This window comes from Pogona vitticeps, chromosome 4 (genome assembly GCF_051106095.1).
Source record: "Pogona vitticeps strain Pit_001003342236 chromosome 4, PviZW2.1, whole genome shotgun sequence".
In the NCBI taxonomy this organism is placed as follows: Eukaryota; Metazoa; Chordata; class Lepidosauria; order Squamata; family Agamidae; genus Pogona; species Pogona vitticeps.
This window is the reverse complement of record NC_135786.1, coordinates 46,146,296-46,163,353: the sequence shown is the minus strand read 5'-3', so window position 1 is coordinate 46,163,353 and position 17,058 is coordinate 46,146,296. Positions and strand designations below refer to the sequence as shown.

Sequence of the window (17,058 nt, the reverse complement as noted above, 5' to 3'; positions counted from 1 at the left end):
AACATTTGGGAAATGGCTTATTCACCAGTCATTGGTGAACAGTGGCATTTATAGCTAAACTACTGCCTATCCACACTACTGTTCCTGATGTACTTCTGATGTTCATGCTGTCATTTTCTTCTACTGCTTATCCACACTACTGTTCCTGATGTACTTCTGATGTTCATGCTGTCATTTTCTTTTTGTCTTTGTTGTGTTTCACATCATGCTTTGATATTTTTTGTTTTGTCCAAATGTTGCGAAAATAATCTCATTTGTTAAAAAAATCCCTTTTATTTGCCTTCTGTTAAAGGACTGGCTGAGATACTGCCTGTAGCCAAAACCACCACTTCAAGAGACAATAAATAAATCTGTTAAAACATTTTATAACTGATACAGTGCATCAGTTCTAATCCATATACAGTAGGAAAAAAAATCACTTCTCCTGCCCCTTTGCTAAAAAGCAGGGCGAGTGATTAATTTGCCAATATTCTTAAGTAGCTAGCTTATTAAGCTACTTCATGATATTGGCAAATTCAAACCAAAAGGCTTGCTTTGGATAGGTTCCAACAATCACACATGCTGGAACTTATCCAGACCAGATGGATCCTACTCACAGCAAAAATAAAATAAAATAAAATAAAATAAAATAAAAAGCCCTGATAGAGGCTCAGAAAGGTGTGGGATATGACTACTCTGGGGGCAGGCTAGTTTGTTCCAACAACGACATCGTTCAATCAAACCAGGCCATTTCTGCAGTAGACCCAACAGCGGGCTAAACACCCATGTTGAGCATTTGGGCAGTCCTTGTCCAAACTAGGGAATAATTCCAAAGCATAAGTAGCTAATGGACTGAGGAAGCACATGTGTGCTTTTTGGGGTGAGATTCTCCCTCCTGCTCAGTCTGTGAACCATGAGGGTTCAAACTGTAAGTAAGCTAAAACACAGAGGCCCTTATTTACATAGTTTACAGCCTATTTCACTTTCATAGCCTCCCCTAGCCCAAGATACAGCATACATTGTGTAGTGCCTTATATAGGGTATAAAGGAGGATTTACAGAATTCATGACTGTTTTACCAAATCCTAGGTTCAACCACATTTAATTGTTGCTTTCACATTGGCTTTCCTCAGGGATTCCTGCCCAGACTATGGCAACACTTCCTTCTAGTGACAGAGACAGAATATTTCCTTTGTCCTTTAGGTGTTTCTCTGAAGTTCAAGAAACATGAATTGCATTCCTGCCTGTACTGACTGAAAGTGTATCACTCAATCAGCTCTAGATGTGATAACACTATCAAGTAATGGAATAATTAATAAGGCTAGAATAATGAATGAGAGAGGGATATGAATCACTCACAAGCCTTCTTCCTGGAAATAAATGGTTATATACTAAGGGAATTTGAGGTCAAATTATTCTAGACCTACCTAATGGAAATCTTGTGCTTTCTTTGAAGTGTTAGGTTTTACCACTGTCAATCATACAACACTGGTGGAAGTCAGTCCAGTGAGGCATGGCAATTTGCCAGAAGGAACAATTCTTACAGAATTGGGATCATCTCTTTTCCTTACTTCGAACAACAACGCCCACTCCAATTCCTGATTTGTCATTCTCCATTACCATTTTCCACCTCATGATGGGTTGCTGAGCAAGATGGTCACTGTCATTTCAGACAAGGTAAGCCACTACCAGTTTAAATGTGTGCAGGTCTGCTGTTTACCAAGAATATACTGAAGAGGCAATGGATGGTGGCCACATGAGTACTGATGTCTATGGGTCAGTATACAAAATGATACTTTATTGTCCCAAGAGATCTGTTCTGTATCTGTGGCAGTGCTGATCAAAAGCTGATGACCATGTGACCGAAAAACTTGGTTAGTGTTTATGAGACGGCTCTTCAGTAAATCTGAACATTCTATGTTAAAGGAGCAATTTTAAAGAATTTACACTAAAATCTGGTTCAAGATGGCATGGCATAATTTGTGTTCCTATCTGAGGAAAGCAGATGGTGTTAGATTGTAAAAACTGATTACCCAGAAAATATTAGAGAAAAAGTTGGATAGTGAAGAAGCTAGCAACTGCCTGGCTAGAAAAGAAGCCTGGCACAATAAAATCCACTTAAAAAAAAAATAAGTGGGGAAGTATATTCAGGAGTTTAGTTTCACTAACTTTTGTTGTTGTTGAAAGCCTTTTCAGAAAATACCTCTTTCTGGAGGACAAACTTGAATCAGAATCTCTAATGTCACCTTTTCTTAGCTGAGACGTGTTCTACTGCAGCATGAATTTCCAATGCTGCATTTCATTGCAATCCAGGTTTATTAAGAATTACCCAGCTATATCTAGCAGAACATGTTCTGCCTCAATTTATCTTCTTATTATCACTGGCAAACACCAGAGGCAGTTTGCCATTTCCCTGATGCTCGACACTTTGAAAAGTAACTAGATGTTGAAAGATTATGATTTTAAATAAGAAAGACAAAATGCTTTATGGAAGACTCTGCTACAGGGATGTCCACTGTGGCACTGTGTAAGCTTTTGCAAGCTACTGTAGAGCTGCACCCACATAGCTGTCACAGAATTGAAACAGCGGTGCTGCAGCATAGAGACTCAAAGCTTAACTGGTCTTGCATGTGGATGATGGATCCTAAGATTCAAGAAATTCATATGACTGTGGGAAGCTAGCAAGGCAGAAATGGCATAAAAGGGCCATGTCAGGAGCACAGCAACACTGCCATTGCAATCACATAGAAAAAGAATCTCAATTCTATTAAGAGTTCAGAAGTCAGATACTAGCAAAAGAGATAATACACTGACAAACAACATATATGGCAAAGACATTACATGTAATGATATATGCTAGTTCTGAAACTTAAAAAATTCCTTATATTTTCAAAATACATTCATAGACTCATGTTCAGAGAACAAATAGGAAGCATGACAGGCAGTTCTGTGATCAGCCTAGGAAGCCTTGGCTTCAACCGCACAAACCTCATTCTAATTATCCAATATACTTTCTCACGTCTTGGCTGTTTCTCCACTCTCATAAAATTTGACCCCTTCTTACCAGTTGCTCTTCCAGGTGTGCCTCACGTCGGTATCATGGATGCCATGCTTATCCGCTTGCTCATCCAAGAAATCAAACATATATTTGATAGCCAGTGGGAGGGCACTGCCTCGGTGCACAGTGCTGAACAAGGTTTCAAACAAATCATCCACAAACTTTTGCAGTGTACCCTGATGGAAGCAGAAACCAAAAACTGAGGTCACTTGACAGAACTGGACAGCTGTGTTAAAGGCAGCACTGCAACCGTCTTGGTGACTTTACAGCCTTATTCATAGACTGGGCACTTGGACCCTTTTTTGTTTACACTAACAGGAGGAGTAGAGGAAAGTGGGCAAAGATCACCCACTGTCCAGTGGGGGGGGGACCCTGTCTCTATCACCTTGCTCATGTTCCTTGTGAAAAGGTGGACTATCCATTAAACTAATAATAATAAAACAAAATAACATATGCAAGTTTTCTCTCTTCTTATGCTTCCGTTAGTTTGAAATACACAATTTGTTCTCTACTCTGTCTTCACTGTTACTTCACTGGTGGTATGGTTGTCTACTGTTAATTTAATTTTATTATAATTTTATTATTTGAATGCAAAAAGGCTGGACAGTAACAAATGTCACCTTCAATAGATGTAAAGCAGAAACAGGTTTAAAGTCCTGATAGTACCTTTGTAGCTAGCAGCCTGGTTAGGTAGATCTCTGACACCATCTTACTGCCCCGATCACCCTCCTTTTGGTCACCATGATCATGGTTCTTGACTAAATGCCAGACCTTCACCCCACTCTCTAGGTCTGGAGTAATCATAGGTGCTCTGGAACGGAGACTGTCTGGACTGCCTGTGTACCGAAATGTGGAATCTGGGCAGGAGGAAAAAGAAGCTGGTAATGCACAAAAGGGAAACAGACTTGGTTACACCTCTGTCTGACTTTGTTCACCAGTTCTGTAACATCAAAGGAATCTTTAATGAAGGACAGTAAAAACCATATAAACACACTGGGTAGAATCCTACTGCTATTTAAAAATGTACACACAAGAGGAGTCACAGTAGTTGCCATAGCTAATGAATCTGTAGCTGGACACATGAGAAGAAACATGACCAACATCTATTGGCACCTTGTTAATTAGCAGCTATAGCCTCTGTGATTCTCTTACATATGAATAAAAATAAATCTAATAGGATTCTTCTCACTATCAAGCCACAGTCTTTTTCATTGGCCTATTGATCTAATTTTTGAAAATCTTCCAAAATGAACTAGACATTCCCTGTGTTTTGTGATTCATGGAGTTGTGATATAGGCAATATTATGTATGACTACACTTCATTTTCTGCACTTAAAGGTTTTTTTTTTCTAATCAGAAGATTGATCTGTTACAAAAGAGGTGCCCAGTTAAAAGTGAAAACAAAAAGACTGCTTAATTGCAAAACAATATGCAGTAGAGAATTCAGATTAAAGGGCATACTGTCCAACATCTCCCATGCCAGGTGAGGAATCCAGTAGTTCCTAACCTTGGGTAACCCAGGTGTTCTTGGACTACAGTTCACAGAAGCCTTCACCACCAGCTGTGCTGGCTGGGGTTTCTGACCCAAGATTGTGAACCACTGCCCAAGAGGATTTAAGCAGATATTTGGAGTAAAGTTCACTGTTCTTATGAACTTCCCATTCATTTGATCCTTCTTCCTTCTCATTCTCTAGCGAATGCTTGGTTTGCTACAACCAGTTCAGATTGAATTCTTAGCTTGTCCCTCTTCCCTTCTGGGTGACAGGAGGATTAAGGGGATCCCAGTAAATTAGTAGGAGAATGAGTGAATTATGACATTTTTTTCCCAAAGCTTCACCCTTGATTAATGCTCAGATAAATATGAATATTCCTGTGGATGTAATTATGGGGTGAGAGCACTGAATCATTCTATTTTTAAACCAAGCTCTGCACTCATACCTAATGCAAATGTAGAGAGTAAATATGCAGTATCATTTGCATGCCATCTGCGCAATCAGAGATATCAATATCAATGTGAGGAACAACTGTGTAGAGTCACTGCTGGCAAATACTCTTTTGGCAACTTCTCTAGATTTTGAAAAAAAAGTCAACAGTTATATTACCTGATATAACTGTTTTCTAAGTGTAAGAAAAGAGTTGCTGGTTGAAAGAATGTTCAAGGCAGATGATTTCTAGTAACTTATAACAAAGACATGTAGTTTCAAAGAGCTGAAATGATGGCATCTCTCCAGAAAAGTTCCCTATGTTTAGGAAAGTTGTCCTATGATTCTTTGACAGAAATGCTTTGAGGGTGAGAGAAATAAAGTTGGATGATGCTTAGATGCCTTTCTAATAAACCAGTCAGCAGAATAAAAGCATTGAAAATACATTCTGCCTGCAACTTCCCAGAGCTTTATTATCAGACATATGGTGCAACAATACTTCAGCCAAAACAAATGCTTATGAATAATGGCACACAAAAATAAATACATTTTAAAATCTGAGATTTGAATTTATTCCCTGTTTTGTTCTGTGGTAAAAAAAAAAATTGTATCCTAGCATAAGTACTTGAATTGCTTTTTAAAATTATTACTGTTTTTAAAAACATGATGGAATGGAAAAAAGGAGATGCACAATGGCAAATAATTAAATGGTATCATAAAACCAAAATAATTGCCTTGTCCTAAGGAGATAAACTTTGTAAAAGAAACAATATAAGAATGATAGTTAAATTTTTTTCAAAAATAAATGTTCACGACATTGATATGTAGCCAGTTTTACGTGAAAATGATCTCTGGGATTAAACTGCACGAACAATAAATACAATTATTCTAAACTGGAAATAGAATTTCCAGAACTACTCTTTTCAGCTGTCCTAGGGGGATGACAGCGAGCAGGCACAGGACAAAGGCTCTGCTAGTTTCATTCTCATGAAGGTAAACTATGGTTTAACATTATCTGTGAACTAGCCAAATAAGAATGAGTTTGTATAGTCATGTGAGAAAGCAAGTACACCCTCTTTGAATTCTATGGCTTTACAATTGTATCGTGACATAATCAAAATAATCTGATCCTTAGCAGGTCTGAAAATAAAGTAAATACAACCACATATGAGCAACTACACATGACATATTACACCATGTCATGATTTATGTAATAAAAATAAAGCCAAAATGGAGAAGTCATGTGTAAAAAACTAAGTAGAATTCAATAAAGGTGTACTGTCCTTTTCACATGTATGTATGTATGTATGTATGTATGTATGTATGTATGTATGTATGTATGTATGTATGTATGTATGTATGTATGTATGTATGTATGTATGTATGTATGTATGTATGTATGTATGTATGTATGTATGTATGTATGTATGTATGTATGTATGTATGTATGTATGTATGTAATATTATTTCATTTATATAAAATATATTTCACAATGAATTGCAACCAATGTGGATTCCTGGGTGATATCCCCTCTAATATACAAGTTTCCACTTTAGGGCTAAGCCAGAATTACTCACCCTTGTTTACATTATTGGTGGCTTCACAAAACATTTTTCTCAATGATTTATTGAGAAATTATTTCACATGCATCCCCTTATTCAGGAAACATAGGCCTTGTTATGAACTAGTGCTTTGCCAATGTTTTATCAGTTTGATATTTGCTATGAAATTTCTACTTCATGGGGGTGTGGAAACAATATTAATGAAAAACCTGTACCTTCCACTCTTTCATACATTTGTCAAAATGGTTTGTGGCAGTTGTTCTTTTGATTCCTAGTCCTTATGGAGAGACAAAAAGAAAACATTCTCTTTGTCTAGTCAGGCATGCCAATATGGGGATGTATATTTATATGCACATCCTATTGAAAAATAATACATGGCAGAGGAATGACACCCATATTTCAATGTACATCAAGCTGTGCATTTGAATGTACATCTAAACATGCAAGGGAGAGATCAGACTGCTTTGATTGAGGGTATGTGATTGCTTGTCTCAAAACACCTATCTCTTCATAAACCATTCTCCACTCCTTTACAAGGGAATATAAAATGTGCTGGGGAAATGCTATTTGTTTCTCCTCCAATCACAGCTTTGACTCAGCATTACTTTAAACCCTTCATTTCCCCTCACTGAAGTTAATGGACAACCAAATCTAATCTGTAGAATCAAATAAGGCCTCAGCCCTTCATGCTCCCAGTATAATCCTGATTCACACCACTATCAATGCTGCATTTAGGAGAACAGAATAATGGAACTGCATAAGTAACTCCCATCAATGCAAGAAATCCATAGCAAACATTTTCCTGGTCAATGGTCATACAATCCATGTCAAAAACCTCCAACAGGGGAGGTTCTACTCCTTTGTGAATTAGTCTCTTCCACTGATGAACAGCTCTTACTGTCAGGATGTTCTTCTTAATGTTTAATCAAAATCTCTGTTGGTCCTAACTTCTGGAGTCACAGAAAAGATGCTTGCTCCATTTTGAATTGTACCATGTGATTGGAAAATCCATCCAGCCATACTGAGAGAAAAAATGCACTTCTCAAATTTCAGAGATAAGAATTCTAATAAGTTGCTTGTCAATGCACTGGGCAACGTTATCAAATTCAATAATGCATCTGGATAGTGAGGGAATTAGATATTTGATGTTTGCATAATATAAGTCTGCTTCATACCATATCTGCTAATTGAGGTCCGTGATATGCTGGCAGAGGTGGGAATGTTGTAAGAAGAGGTCTGCTTAGGAACAAGGGCCACTACAGAGCGATCGGACACCTGGTAAGAGAGAAAAACACAAGAGATAAACAATCAGAGAGAACATTGCAAAGATATTTTATACAAAAAGATTTACATAGAGTATGGCTAGCTAAAAATACAGAAACTGTAAAACTTACTATCCAGTCCTGTCAAAAACATATGAAATGACATGCCGTACCAGTAAACCAAGGAAAATAAAGGATATATTTCCCTGTTGGCCTGTTCTGTCCCTGAAGCAAAGGACTAAGAAATGAAAAGACATATTGAAGGCATTCTTGGTCATTTTGATTTAGGATTACTTTTGATCCAATAAAAACGGAGATTCCCAAGAATTGTAGCAACCCAATTAAAGCAATAACGCACTGGGAATAAAACAGCTATAATAATGTTATGGACCATAAAACATTCCTATTAAACCATTTTTTATTTTAACCATTTTTATGAACTTTAAAAGTTTGATTTATAGAGGAACAAGTCATAAAATCATCTTTCAGGATCTTAAATGGCCAGTCCTGCAATTTCACAGAAAGAGGGGTGGGATTAAATCTGGAGAACTCAAACTATAAATGAACATTAACACTAACGAGATTTTGTTATAGCAGGTTTTAGTGGTAGTGTTTAATTTTACCCTCCCTATAAATCTGAGAGTCACAAAATTTTTAACTTATCTTCATTAACAGACCCTTACATCTCTGAGAATTTTATTAACAACCTCCTAGTGTATTATGGTTGTGGGAATTGTAATAGCACACTCTTTTGGCTGAAAAAGATCTTCAACTTGTGTTTGACTTAATTGACTTTGTTAGAATTCTTTCGTTCCCTCTTCAAACCATCCATTGCTCAAATTAACTTGCTAAAAAGTTGTTAATTTTGAAGATGGACAACATTTGGGCCTGATCTAGTAAAGCAAATAAATTGTTGTTGTAGGTTTTTCAGGCTCTTTGGCCGTGTTCTGAAGGTTTTTCTTCCTAACGTTTTGCCAGTCTCTGTGGCTGGCATCTTCAGAGGACAGGAGTTAGCACTCTGTCTGTGTTCTGGTGTAGTGTGTGGGATAGTTGAAACATGCCCTGAAACAAGCTGGACATGAAATTCTATTTCAAAACAGAGAAGTACTAGACAACACCAGCAATCATTATGTCAGACTACACAATGAAGCCATTGAAATCCACAAACACCAGCAGAGCATCAACAAAAAAGAAGAAAGTCTAAAACTCAACAAAGCCTGGCTCCCAGCACTGAAAAATACAGCCTGAAAAAGGTCAATGAACTCTACCCAGCCACAAGGACCTGTGATCACTGCACACAAAAGACTAGCTAACAACACCCATCAATCACAGTGTGGATCATATCTCCCCCTTATAAAAAAAATACACGCATAACAAAAAACATCCTGATCACCATGATCACCCAATCTCTTGAAAAGGACAAAAAGGTGATTCCACAGCTACAAATACTCAACTATCCCACACACTACACCAGAACACAGACAGAGTTCTAACTTCTATCCTCCGAAGATGCCGGCCACAGAGACTGGTGAAAAGTTAGGAAGAAAAACCTTCAGAACACAGCCAAACAGCCCGAAAAACCTTCAACAACCATCAGATCCTGGCTGTGAAAGCCTTCGAGAATATAAAGCAAATAAACATACACAGAATGCTATGCACATGAGTTATTTTCTTGAATACATGGGCTTACATTTTTAAATGATATATTTAAAATATTGATTTTCCTGAAACAGACATGTCTGTCCAAAGACATCTGTGTTAGAAGGAATAGCCACCCAAGATAAAACCAGTTCCTAGAGATTTCTTTCTCCATTCCGTTGAATCTCAATGCAACTTGCATAGTGCATCCACTATGAGCTTGAGTCCTCTTTTACACAACCTGTCCTTTTGCTATTATCAGAATAGGATGTCTAAATCTCTTGCAGACAAACTACTTCACCCCAAATGACACCAGTAATGCTTTCAGTGCTGTGACAATTCCCTCTGTCATTCTCAACATTGCTTCCTTTTTGGTATTTTACTCTCTTCCACTTCTCGTTAAGTTATTATTGGTTATTTTACTGTTCTATATTCTACAAAAAGCTTCTTTACGTCACTGTCCTACTGCTAACATCTTTGTCCTTTTTTCAAACCTTGGTGCCACTACAGAAAAGATCAGAAATGGGCCTCTGATGGTCTTTCATAACTTAATATCTTTACAAGGGATGGTCTCTGGTTTCTCTAGTCTCTAGTATATATATCTTTTCTTTGTAGCTGGCTTTCTTCTGGCAAGGTAAGATTTTCTGAGACAGTTTATCCTGGGTTGTTCATGCCTGTTGCCCTAAGAGGAACTGCAGAATTTTGTGACAGTACTCAGATATACCTGCCCCACTGGGAGGAATGGCTCATTTTTGGTCATTAAATGAATAAAAGTCATTAAACACTATGAAAATTGAAAGTAAACATTTAAAAAGTAATAAAAAGAGAAAAGTGGCACTAGGGGTCTAGCATTTCTCTAAGGATATCAAATGTTGAGTTAGTCTGGTTTGGCTCTATGATATTCTCAATGAATACATTTATTTTCCTGAATTGTTAAGATATGATTGCAATGTTTTATAGCTTTGTAAAACGTAGTTTATCTACTTTGTTTCAAAAAAATGTTCAATGTTAATTGTTTTATTATTTTTACAAACTGGAAAAATATATTGAAGGCAGACCTCAAAGTAATGCATTTTAAAAGTAAATCATTGGCTGAGGTCCTGTTGTTTAAAGTAGAAAGCTGCTGGAATAGGAAAACTGAATCAGTGGGAATTTTGTGAGTCAGCTTCCTTGTAAGTTCCATTGATTCAATGGGTGTACTCTAGTTGTGATCTATTATGCTAAGCAACAGGATTTCAGCCATAGTATTACTCCTTATTTCTCAGCAACCAGGTTATCATAACTGTGCAAGTAAAACATTATGCTGAACATTATTAATGCACTATGTTGTTATTTCAAACATGCCAAGTGAATGCATGGAAATACTCTCTGGTGCACTCTTAATGTCCAGTTCTGACACTGCATCTTCGACATGTTTTTAAAACCAAACAACACTTTCCTCAACACTTTGGATTGACCAAAAAACAAACAAATATAAAAGCTGACAAATTCCTGCCATAATCATTTCAAGACTGCCTTCAAAAGTAACTTTTAAAAGTTACTTTTGAAACTACATGTTACTTGTGATATCGTATCTAAAAGGCAGCTGTGCAACTGCTAGTGACAAAAAGGAAGTTACAGGCAACTGCACTAATTGTAACTACAGTAGCTACTTCTAAACTCATATTGATGGATAATAGAAAAACGCTTCAAACAAACTCTAAAGACATCCTAGCCTTCTTTTCATTGTTATTGAAACAAAAGCAGTGGGTAAAAGTAATTTTTTATTTTTGTTTTTTAGATCATATGTCTTTGTAAGAAATACATGTTTTAATCTCGCTTCAACTTTCTTACGTCCAGGTCCGACACTCAACTTCGCTCAGAAATGTTGAGAAAGCTCATAAGACACAGGCATTTTAAAAAGCTATAGGAACAGTAAGGATGATAATAAACAGTAGGAAAACCTTATTGTCACAATGCTATGAAAAGGCACACAAATTGCCAATGCATGGGGGTCTGTGAAAGTTTTCATGGTAAAAGTTATTATTTTAAAAGTTATTTATTATTACTATTAGGAATAATGTCTAGCCGGATATGCAGCAAGACTAAGGTATTTATATCTTGTATGCATAACACTTTGTTCCCTATTATTCTCCTCCACTTCCTTTCACACAGTTTTTAAGTCTCTAGGAGAAACAATAAACTGTCACATTATATTCTTAGGATGTTATTAGGCACCGTTTTATGGCTGGGATACAAAAAGCAGTCCACCCATAACAGCAGTCCATCTTGGGCTGCTGGTTTTGTACAGTTCCTTCAGAACTTTTAGTTAACTAAAAGAAACAAACTCCAAACAAACATACATTCCCTTTCCACCCCATCCCTTAAAAAAAAAAAAGCTGGGCAAATATTTAAAATTCTCAGCCACCAGCTCCTTGGGTAACCAAGCACACAAAAATAAAGTCTGCTTCAGCCACCAGATCATGCATCTGGTCCTATAAGAAATACTTTTGCAATAAATGCAAGCTGGTTTTAAGTGTTAGGGACACAGATGCATTATCCTAAAAGAAAAGCACCTGACAATCAGGCTCTTTTGTGTACACCTGTATTTACTGCACTGCCGAGCCCTGACGTTTCTGTAACTTGGATAACTGAAAGGAACATTTATCACAGAGAAAATTCGTTAGACATGAATGCAAAATTGTGGCTTCTGTTTGGTTGGCAAACTGTTACTTTGATAAGACCCCTATTGCAGGAAGGCCAGCTGCTCCCTGCAGCTTAAGCGATCAGGAGCTGGGCTGGTAAATGGTCTGGTTCAGGCTAAGAAAGGATTGAGCACATTTGGCAGCAAATTATTTCTTTTTCATACCCATGAAATGGAAACAGCTATTACTGTCAGTTGGAGCAACAGTCTGATTAATGTAAAGGACAAACCAGGGGCACAGCAAAATACTGGCACTTCAAGTGCATGCCCTAAGCAACTCCTCTTGGATACATGCATACCATATTACGCATTCCCTCACTCCACACAGAGGCTGCATGGCAAAAGAACAAAAGAACAGGGCGTTTACTCTTTGCACGATCCTTGCATTATAGATGACAGACTCACTCTATATGGGTACATGAAGACTTTTCACATTACCGAAAGGATTTGGATATTCTAATTTCTAATCATTTTTAAATGGAAGCTGGGCTGGGATTGTTGAAGTGAAAAAGGAATTTGTGCCTTTTAGCTGCTTGTGAAAATCCTCATTTCTCCACTTCCTTTAATAACAGCTGAGGTGGCTTTGCAAATCTTAGGCTGCATGTGTATTACATTATACCAGTCTGCAAATCAAGGACTGTTAGTCTACATTTTGATCTGCGGGCAAAAATGTTGGGTTTAGACAGACAGATAAAGGTCCAAACCCTGCTTAGCCATGAAGATCAAAGGGTGAATATGGGAAAATCATGATCTTTCAGCTTTTCAAAGCAGCTATGAGGATAATTGAGAGAGCATGTTGCACTTTGAAGTGAAAAGCACTTTGTACCTTGAAAAATGCTGGAGAATTTTACAAATTAAAGTAATGATAAATGACAGAACAGACTTGCACCAGTATGATTTTCTGAAGACCAACCCCCCAATGGCTTTTAACAAGGAAGGATTAATCTTGTCTATAGTGAAGATTTTTAAAAATATCCAGAAAAACCACATTCAACTCAAAAGGTATCATAGGTAAAAATGGTTCTGCTACCCAGGCTATCATATTCAGAAATGATCACCACCATTGTCCTTAAAAGGGGAAAAAAAGTTGTACTATGAGCAATTTTCACATGTGGTCTCATGCTATCCAACAAGTAATGTCACATGAGTGGACTTGCATTGCCATGCCCTCTCCCCTCTAGCCCAAATGCACAAATGTTGCTTCTTCATGCTTCAGTCCAAATGGGATTGTGTGAGAGAGGAAAAAAGATGGGGCAACAAATTCTAAACAAAACCCATAGTACCTTGCACTGTGACTCTATAGCAGGCTGGGTGCATATGATGAGAAACGAGATAGTCTCCATCTCTTTTGCAGTTAGTGGCATTAGCATATTCAGTATCATAACCAGAATAAGGATGGCTGCACTTAAGATATCCAAATTATTAAATTATCACTTTCAAAAGTGCATTCTGCAATTATTGGGGTGGAGATGGTTGTGCATCCTTCAATCATTTGGGACAAGAATCTCAAAGTCTTCTCTTGTTCTTGCCTGCACTCATGTTGTTACACATTAAGTTACAACAGCTATAACATTTTTATTCCTGGGGATATGTGCTCTGTTCACTCAACAGTGAGAGCTGTGTGGTCTGCAACTGGGTGATTGTTATGGGAATCAATGGAAGTTTGGTGCTAGATACTCCCCATACTATTTGCTGACCTTCTAAAAGTATTTCTTTTAATTTTTCCTCCACACTCTGGTGCTGCTCAGAACATCAGAACTTTCCACTGTGCCATTTAGATGTGGAATGCTCAGGTAGCTCTTTACAACAAACCAAACAACAACCACCAAAGCTGCCCCCCTCATTCACTGCACTGTCCATGATTCGGTAAGACCTTCTGGTTCTCCTCTTCACATATATCTGTTTAATTTTATGGCAGCTGCCCCTCCACCATACATTTCTCAACACCTTGAAATTTCAAGAACCATAAACACTGGATCCTCTTCAAAAGAAGAATATCCAGCTTCCTTGTGAGGACATGACACAGTGGCTTATTTATTATGTTCTATTTATGGATGCTCATAGGACAAAAGAGCCCTCTCAAGGTGGCTTACAAAATCCATAAAACATCAATAACACACAATTAAAAAGCCAATTAGCAGCTTAATCACTAATAAAAACCAAACAGTAGGACTAAAACTAATCAAATGCAAACATTAAAATCAATCACACACTAAAAGAATTTCCACTGAGCAGTTCCATAAAAGAACTAAGACAAGGCCGCTATGACTAAATATATGTTAAGAGTATTTCTGAAGGACTGCAAAGTTGAGGACCAATATACTCTGGCTGATAATTTGTTCTATACCAGTGGTGCAACCACTGAAAAAGTCCTCTCAGTTGTGCCTGAATGCTTAATTGTTTTTCAAGCCACAGCAGTGAGCAGCATTGGCCAAGAGCACCAGAATGTAGGGAGGCTGGTGCCTTTCACTTGGTTTGGCCCCAAACTGTAAAACAACTAAAAATTAAGAATGGCACCTTAAATCGGCAACTAATGGTGCAGTATAAACATCAGAACTGTCTTGCACCACTACCACACGGGTGGCTGCATACTGCATTATCTGAAGTTTCCAAACCATCATTAATGGCCATGTTCAACCTTGTATGAACATGGTTGTTTATTAAGATATGCTGGTGAAATTTGTTGATACTGGTGGGGAGAGGTTTGAAAGCATTCTTAGCAGCCATGCTTGGAGAAGCTTCACTTTTTACTTCCTTGATTATGTTCAATAGCCTAGTTTTCTAACTGAAAATCTTGTTTTCATTTTTTTTAAGGGATGTACCAAAGAACATTTATTTCTCCAGTGCATGGTGCTAATGCTTACTCTAGTATTTATGCATTTATAAAGGCATTTATATCCTAACTTTCCACTTAAAATAAAACACTCAAGGTGGTGCTTGCAAAGCAGATCAATAAACTGAACTGAATGATTCCCTAAACCCTGCATTGGGGAATAGAAGCAGCAGCTTCCCTTAATTTTAATAAGTATCATGGCAACTCATCCTAGGCCACATAAGTGCTGATGGTTGAAACTGAGAACACTGTTTAAGGCTTCATTCTGTGAGTGGGTGAGACTTGGTAACAAAATCAGGTGTGTACATTGTTGAAAACAGTCCCAAACTAGATGGTTGGTAGCAGGATTATGTTGTCAAGAGGGCTTTGCCCTCCCAACCCCAGAATAAAGATGTGAGACAATAATATGGGTTAAATACGGGCCACACTTTATTGATTTAAATTCTAATTCAAATTTGCCATCCTTTGGCAAAAAGGAGGGGGGGCTGCTGTAGTGCGGAAAAAGATAAATGGCAGAGGTATCCAAATACCCCTTGATCAGCAAATGGGTGAGTTCCCGGCACCAGGTTCCAGCAGTCTTAAAGACAGCAGGAACCGAGTTGGCCACTAATAAGACCTCAAGCCATCTTTAGTTGATGATTGTTGGTCTGGAAGTGGCCCAGTGCATCTTCCCACCACAGGCACTGTAATCGCACGATCCATAGTGCCGGGAGGTCGTATGTGCTGTTGGCTTACCTGAAATTACAGTGGGACACACCAGAAAAGACCTGTTTTTCCCACACTACCCGCCAGTGTGACTGAAAATTTTCCCCAAAAATGCCAATGTCCCCTTTCCAGTGTGGGATAGGTGAAAAATCCCACATCCAAAGGCCAATCAGGATGAAGGTCAAGAATTCCTATCCAGCCCCTTAAAGGCAACCCAAAAAACTCACACTAGAAATAGGGCGGGTGTGTGGATGCCTGAAAAAGAAGAGGACAGTGTGAGGGGGTAACACCCTTTAAGTAACCTGGCATTCCCCCCTCCTGCTTGCCAATCTCATGAGACTAGCCAGTCTCGTGTTATCCGGGGTCTAGGGCAAAGAGCCAACCTTGCTGCCCGTTGTCTGTTCTGACTCGTCAGTGGCTGCATCATTCCGCACATCTATGCTGATAACAGTAATAACCAGAGGAAATGAAAAAGGGTAGGTTCCTAAAATGGAAATATGCTTTAGAGGAAATCTGGAAAAAAAACTTTATTAGAATCACAGTGCTTATAGGTCATCTTTTGAGAGGCCTTAGGAAGCCATGTTTGGCAGAATATTCAAAGGAAACAGGCAGATTGAAATAGGACAGAATAACAGTATAAATAAATGTCTGTATAAATAAATTTCCAAGTAACATCAGCCTATATTTTCACCCAGGAAGGCATATACTGAGTCACTGGTTAGGAAGAACTAAAAATGCAGTGATAAAAAACTGCTGAGAGCAAATAAATGCCTAGATATCCACCCTATAATCAATGGCTAACAATCTTTCTATTGAATTCAATGTATTAATGTCGGAGAGGAGGGGTTCCTTCATGTTTAAATCCCTAAGGAATTCCATTTTCCTTCTTGGAAGACTAAAGCAAACACATAATAAAGATTGTTAAATTAGGCATCCTTCAGTCTTGAGAATCTATGGTAATGTGCTCTGAATAGATGACATGGAACAGCGTCTAGTGTGGCTGAGAAGGCCAATTCGAGAGTGAGAATCCCTTCCACACTGAAGACAAATACAATCTGTCCTTGATTTTGCTGGTTTGGGGACTGCCTCTTTGCCTCAGCCTGCTGGACAAGGGTCTCTTCAAATTGGGAAAGGCCATGATGCACCACCTGCCTCCAGGCTGAACACTCAGATGTCAAAGTTTCCCATCTGTTGAAATCCATTCCTAAGGCCTTCAGATCCCATTTGCAGATATCCCTGTATCACAGCTGTGCTCTCCCTCTGGGGTGATTTCCCTGCACTAATTCTCCATACGGGAGATCTTTTGGAATTTTATACATGTGGAAAATATGCATGTGGTTTGAATGTGGTTGTCACATAATTAGTTAAATGAAACTAAGTAGAAAAGAAATGAACATTATAATGCATACAACTAGT

General features: G+C 38.1%; 1 protein-coding gene and 1 long non-coding RNA gene across 3 annotated transcripts in view; one reads left to right on the top strand and one right to left on the bottom strand.

Moving 5' to 3' along the window:
• Positions 1–2,108, top strand: part of LOC140706568 (uncharacterized) — a 121,260-nt gene extending 119,152 nt beyond the window's left edge. Inside the window, exon 4 of the long non-coding RNA XR_012086269.2 lies at positions 1,435–2,108. This is a non-coding gene — a long non-coding RNA (uncharacterized LOC140706568). The remainder of the gene's footprint in view (positions 1–1,434) is intronic.
• The window catches only part of PLXNA2 (plexin A2), a 520,505-nt gene that overhangs the window by 22,935 nt on the left and 480,512 nt on the right, over positions 1–17,058 (bottom strand). Inside the window, exons 27-29 of one of the 2 annotated variants that reach the window (XM_020807529.3) lie at positions 7,697–7,796; positions 3,703–3,914; positions 3,043–3,212 (exon numbers count right to left, since the gene is read on the bottom strand). In XM_020807529.3, coding sequence (XP_020663188.2) covers positions 3,043–3,212; positions 3,703–3,914; positions 7,697–7,796 — 482 coding nt within the window. The remainder of the gene's footprint in view (positions 1–3,042; positions 3,213–3,702; positions 3,915–7,696; positions 7,797–17,058) is intronic. The other variant, XM_020807530.3, reaches the window with a different exon arrangement.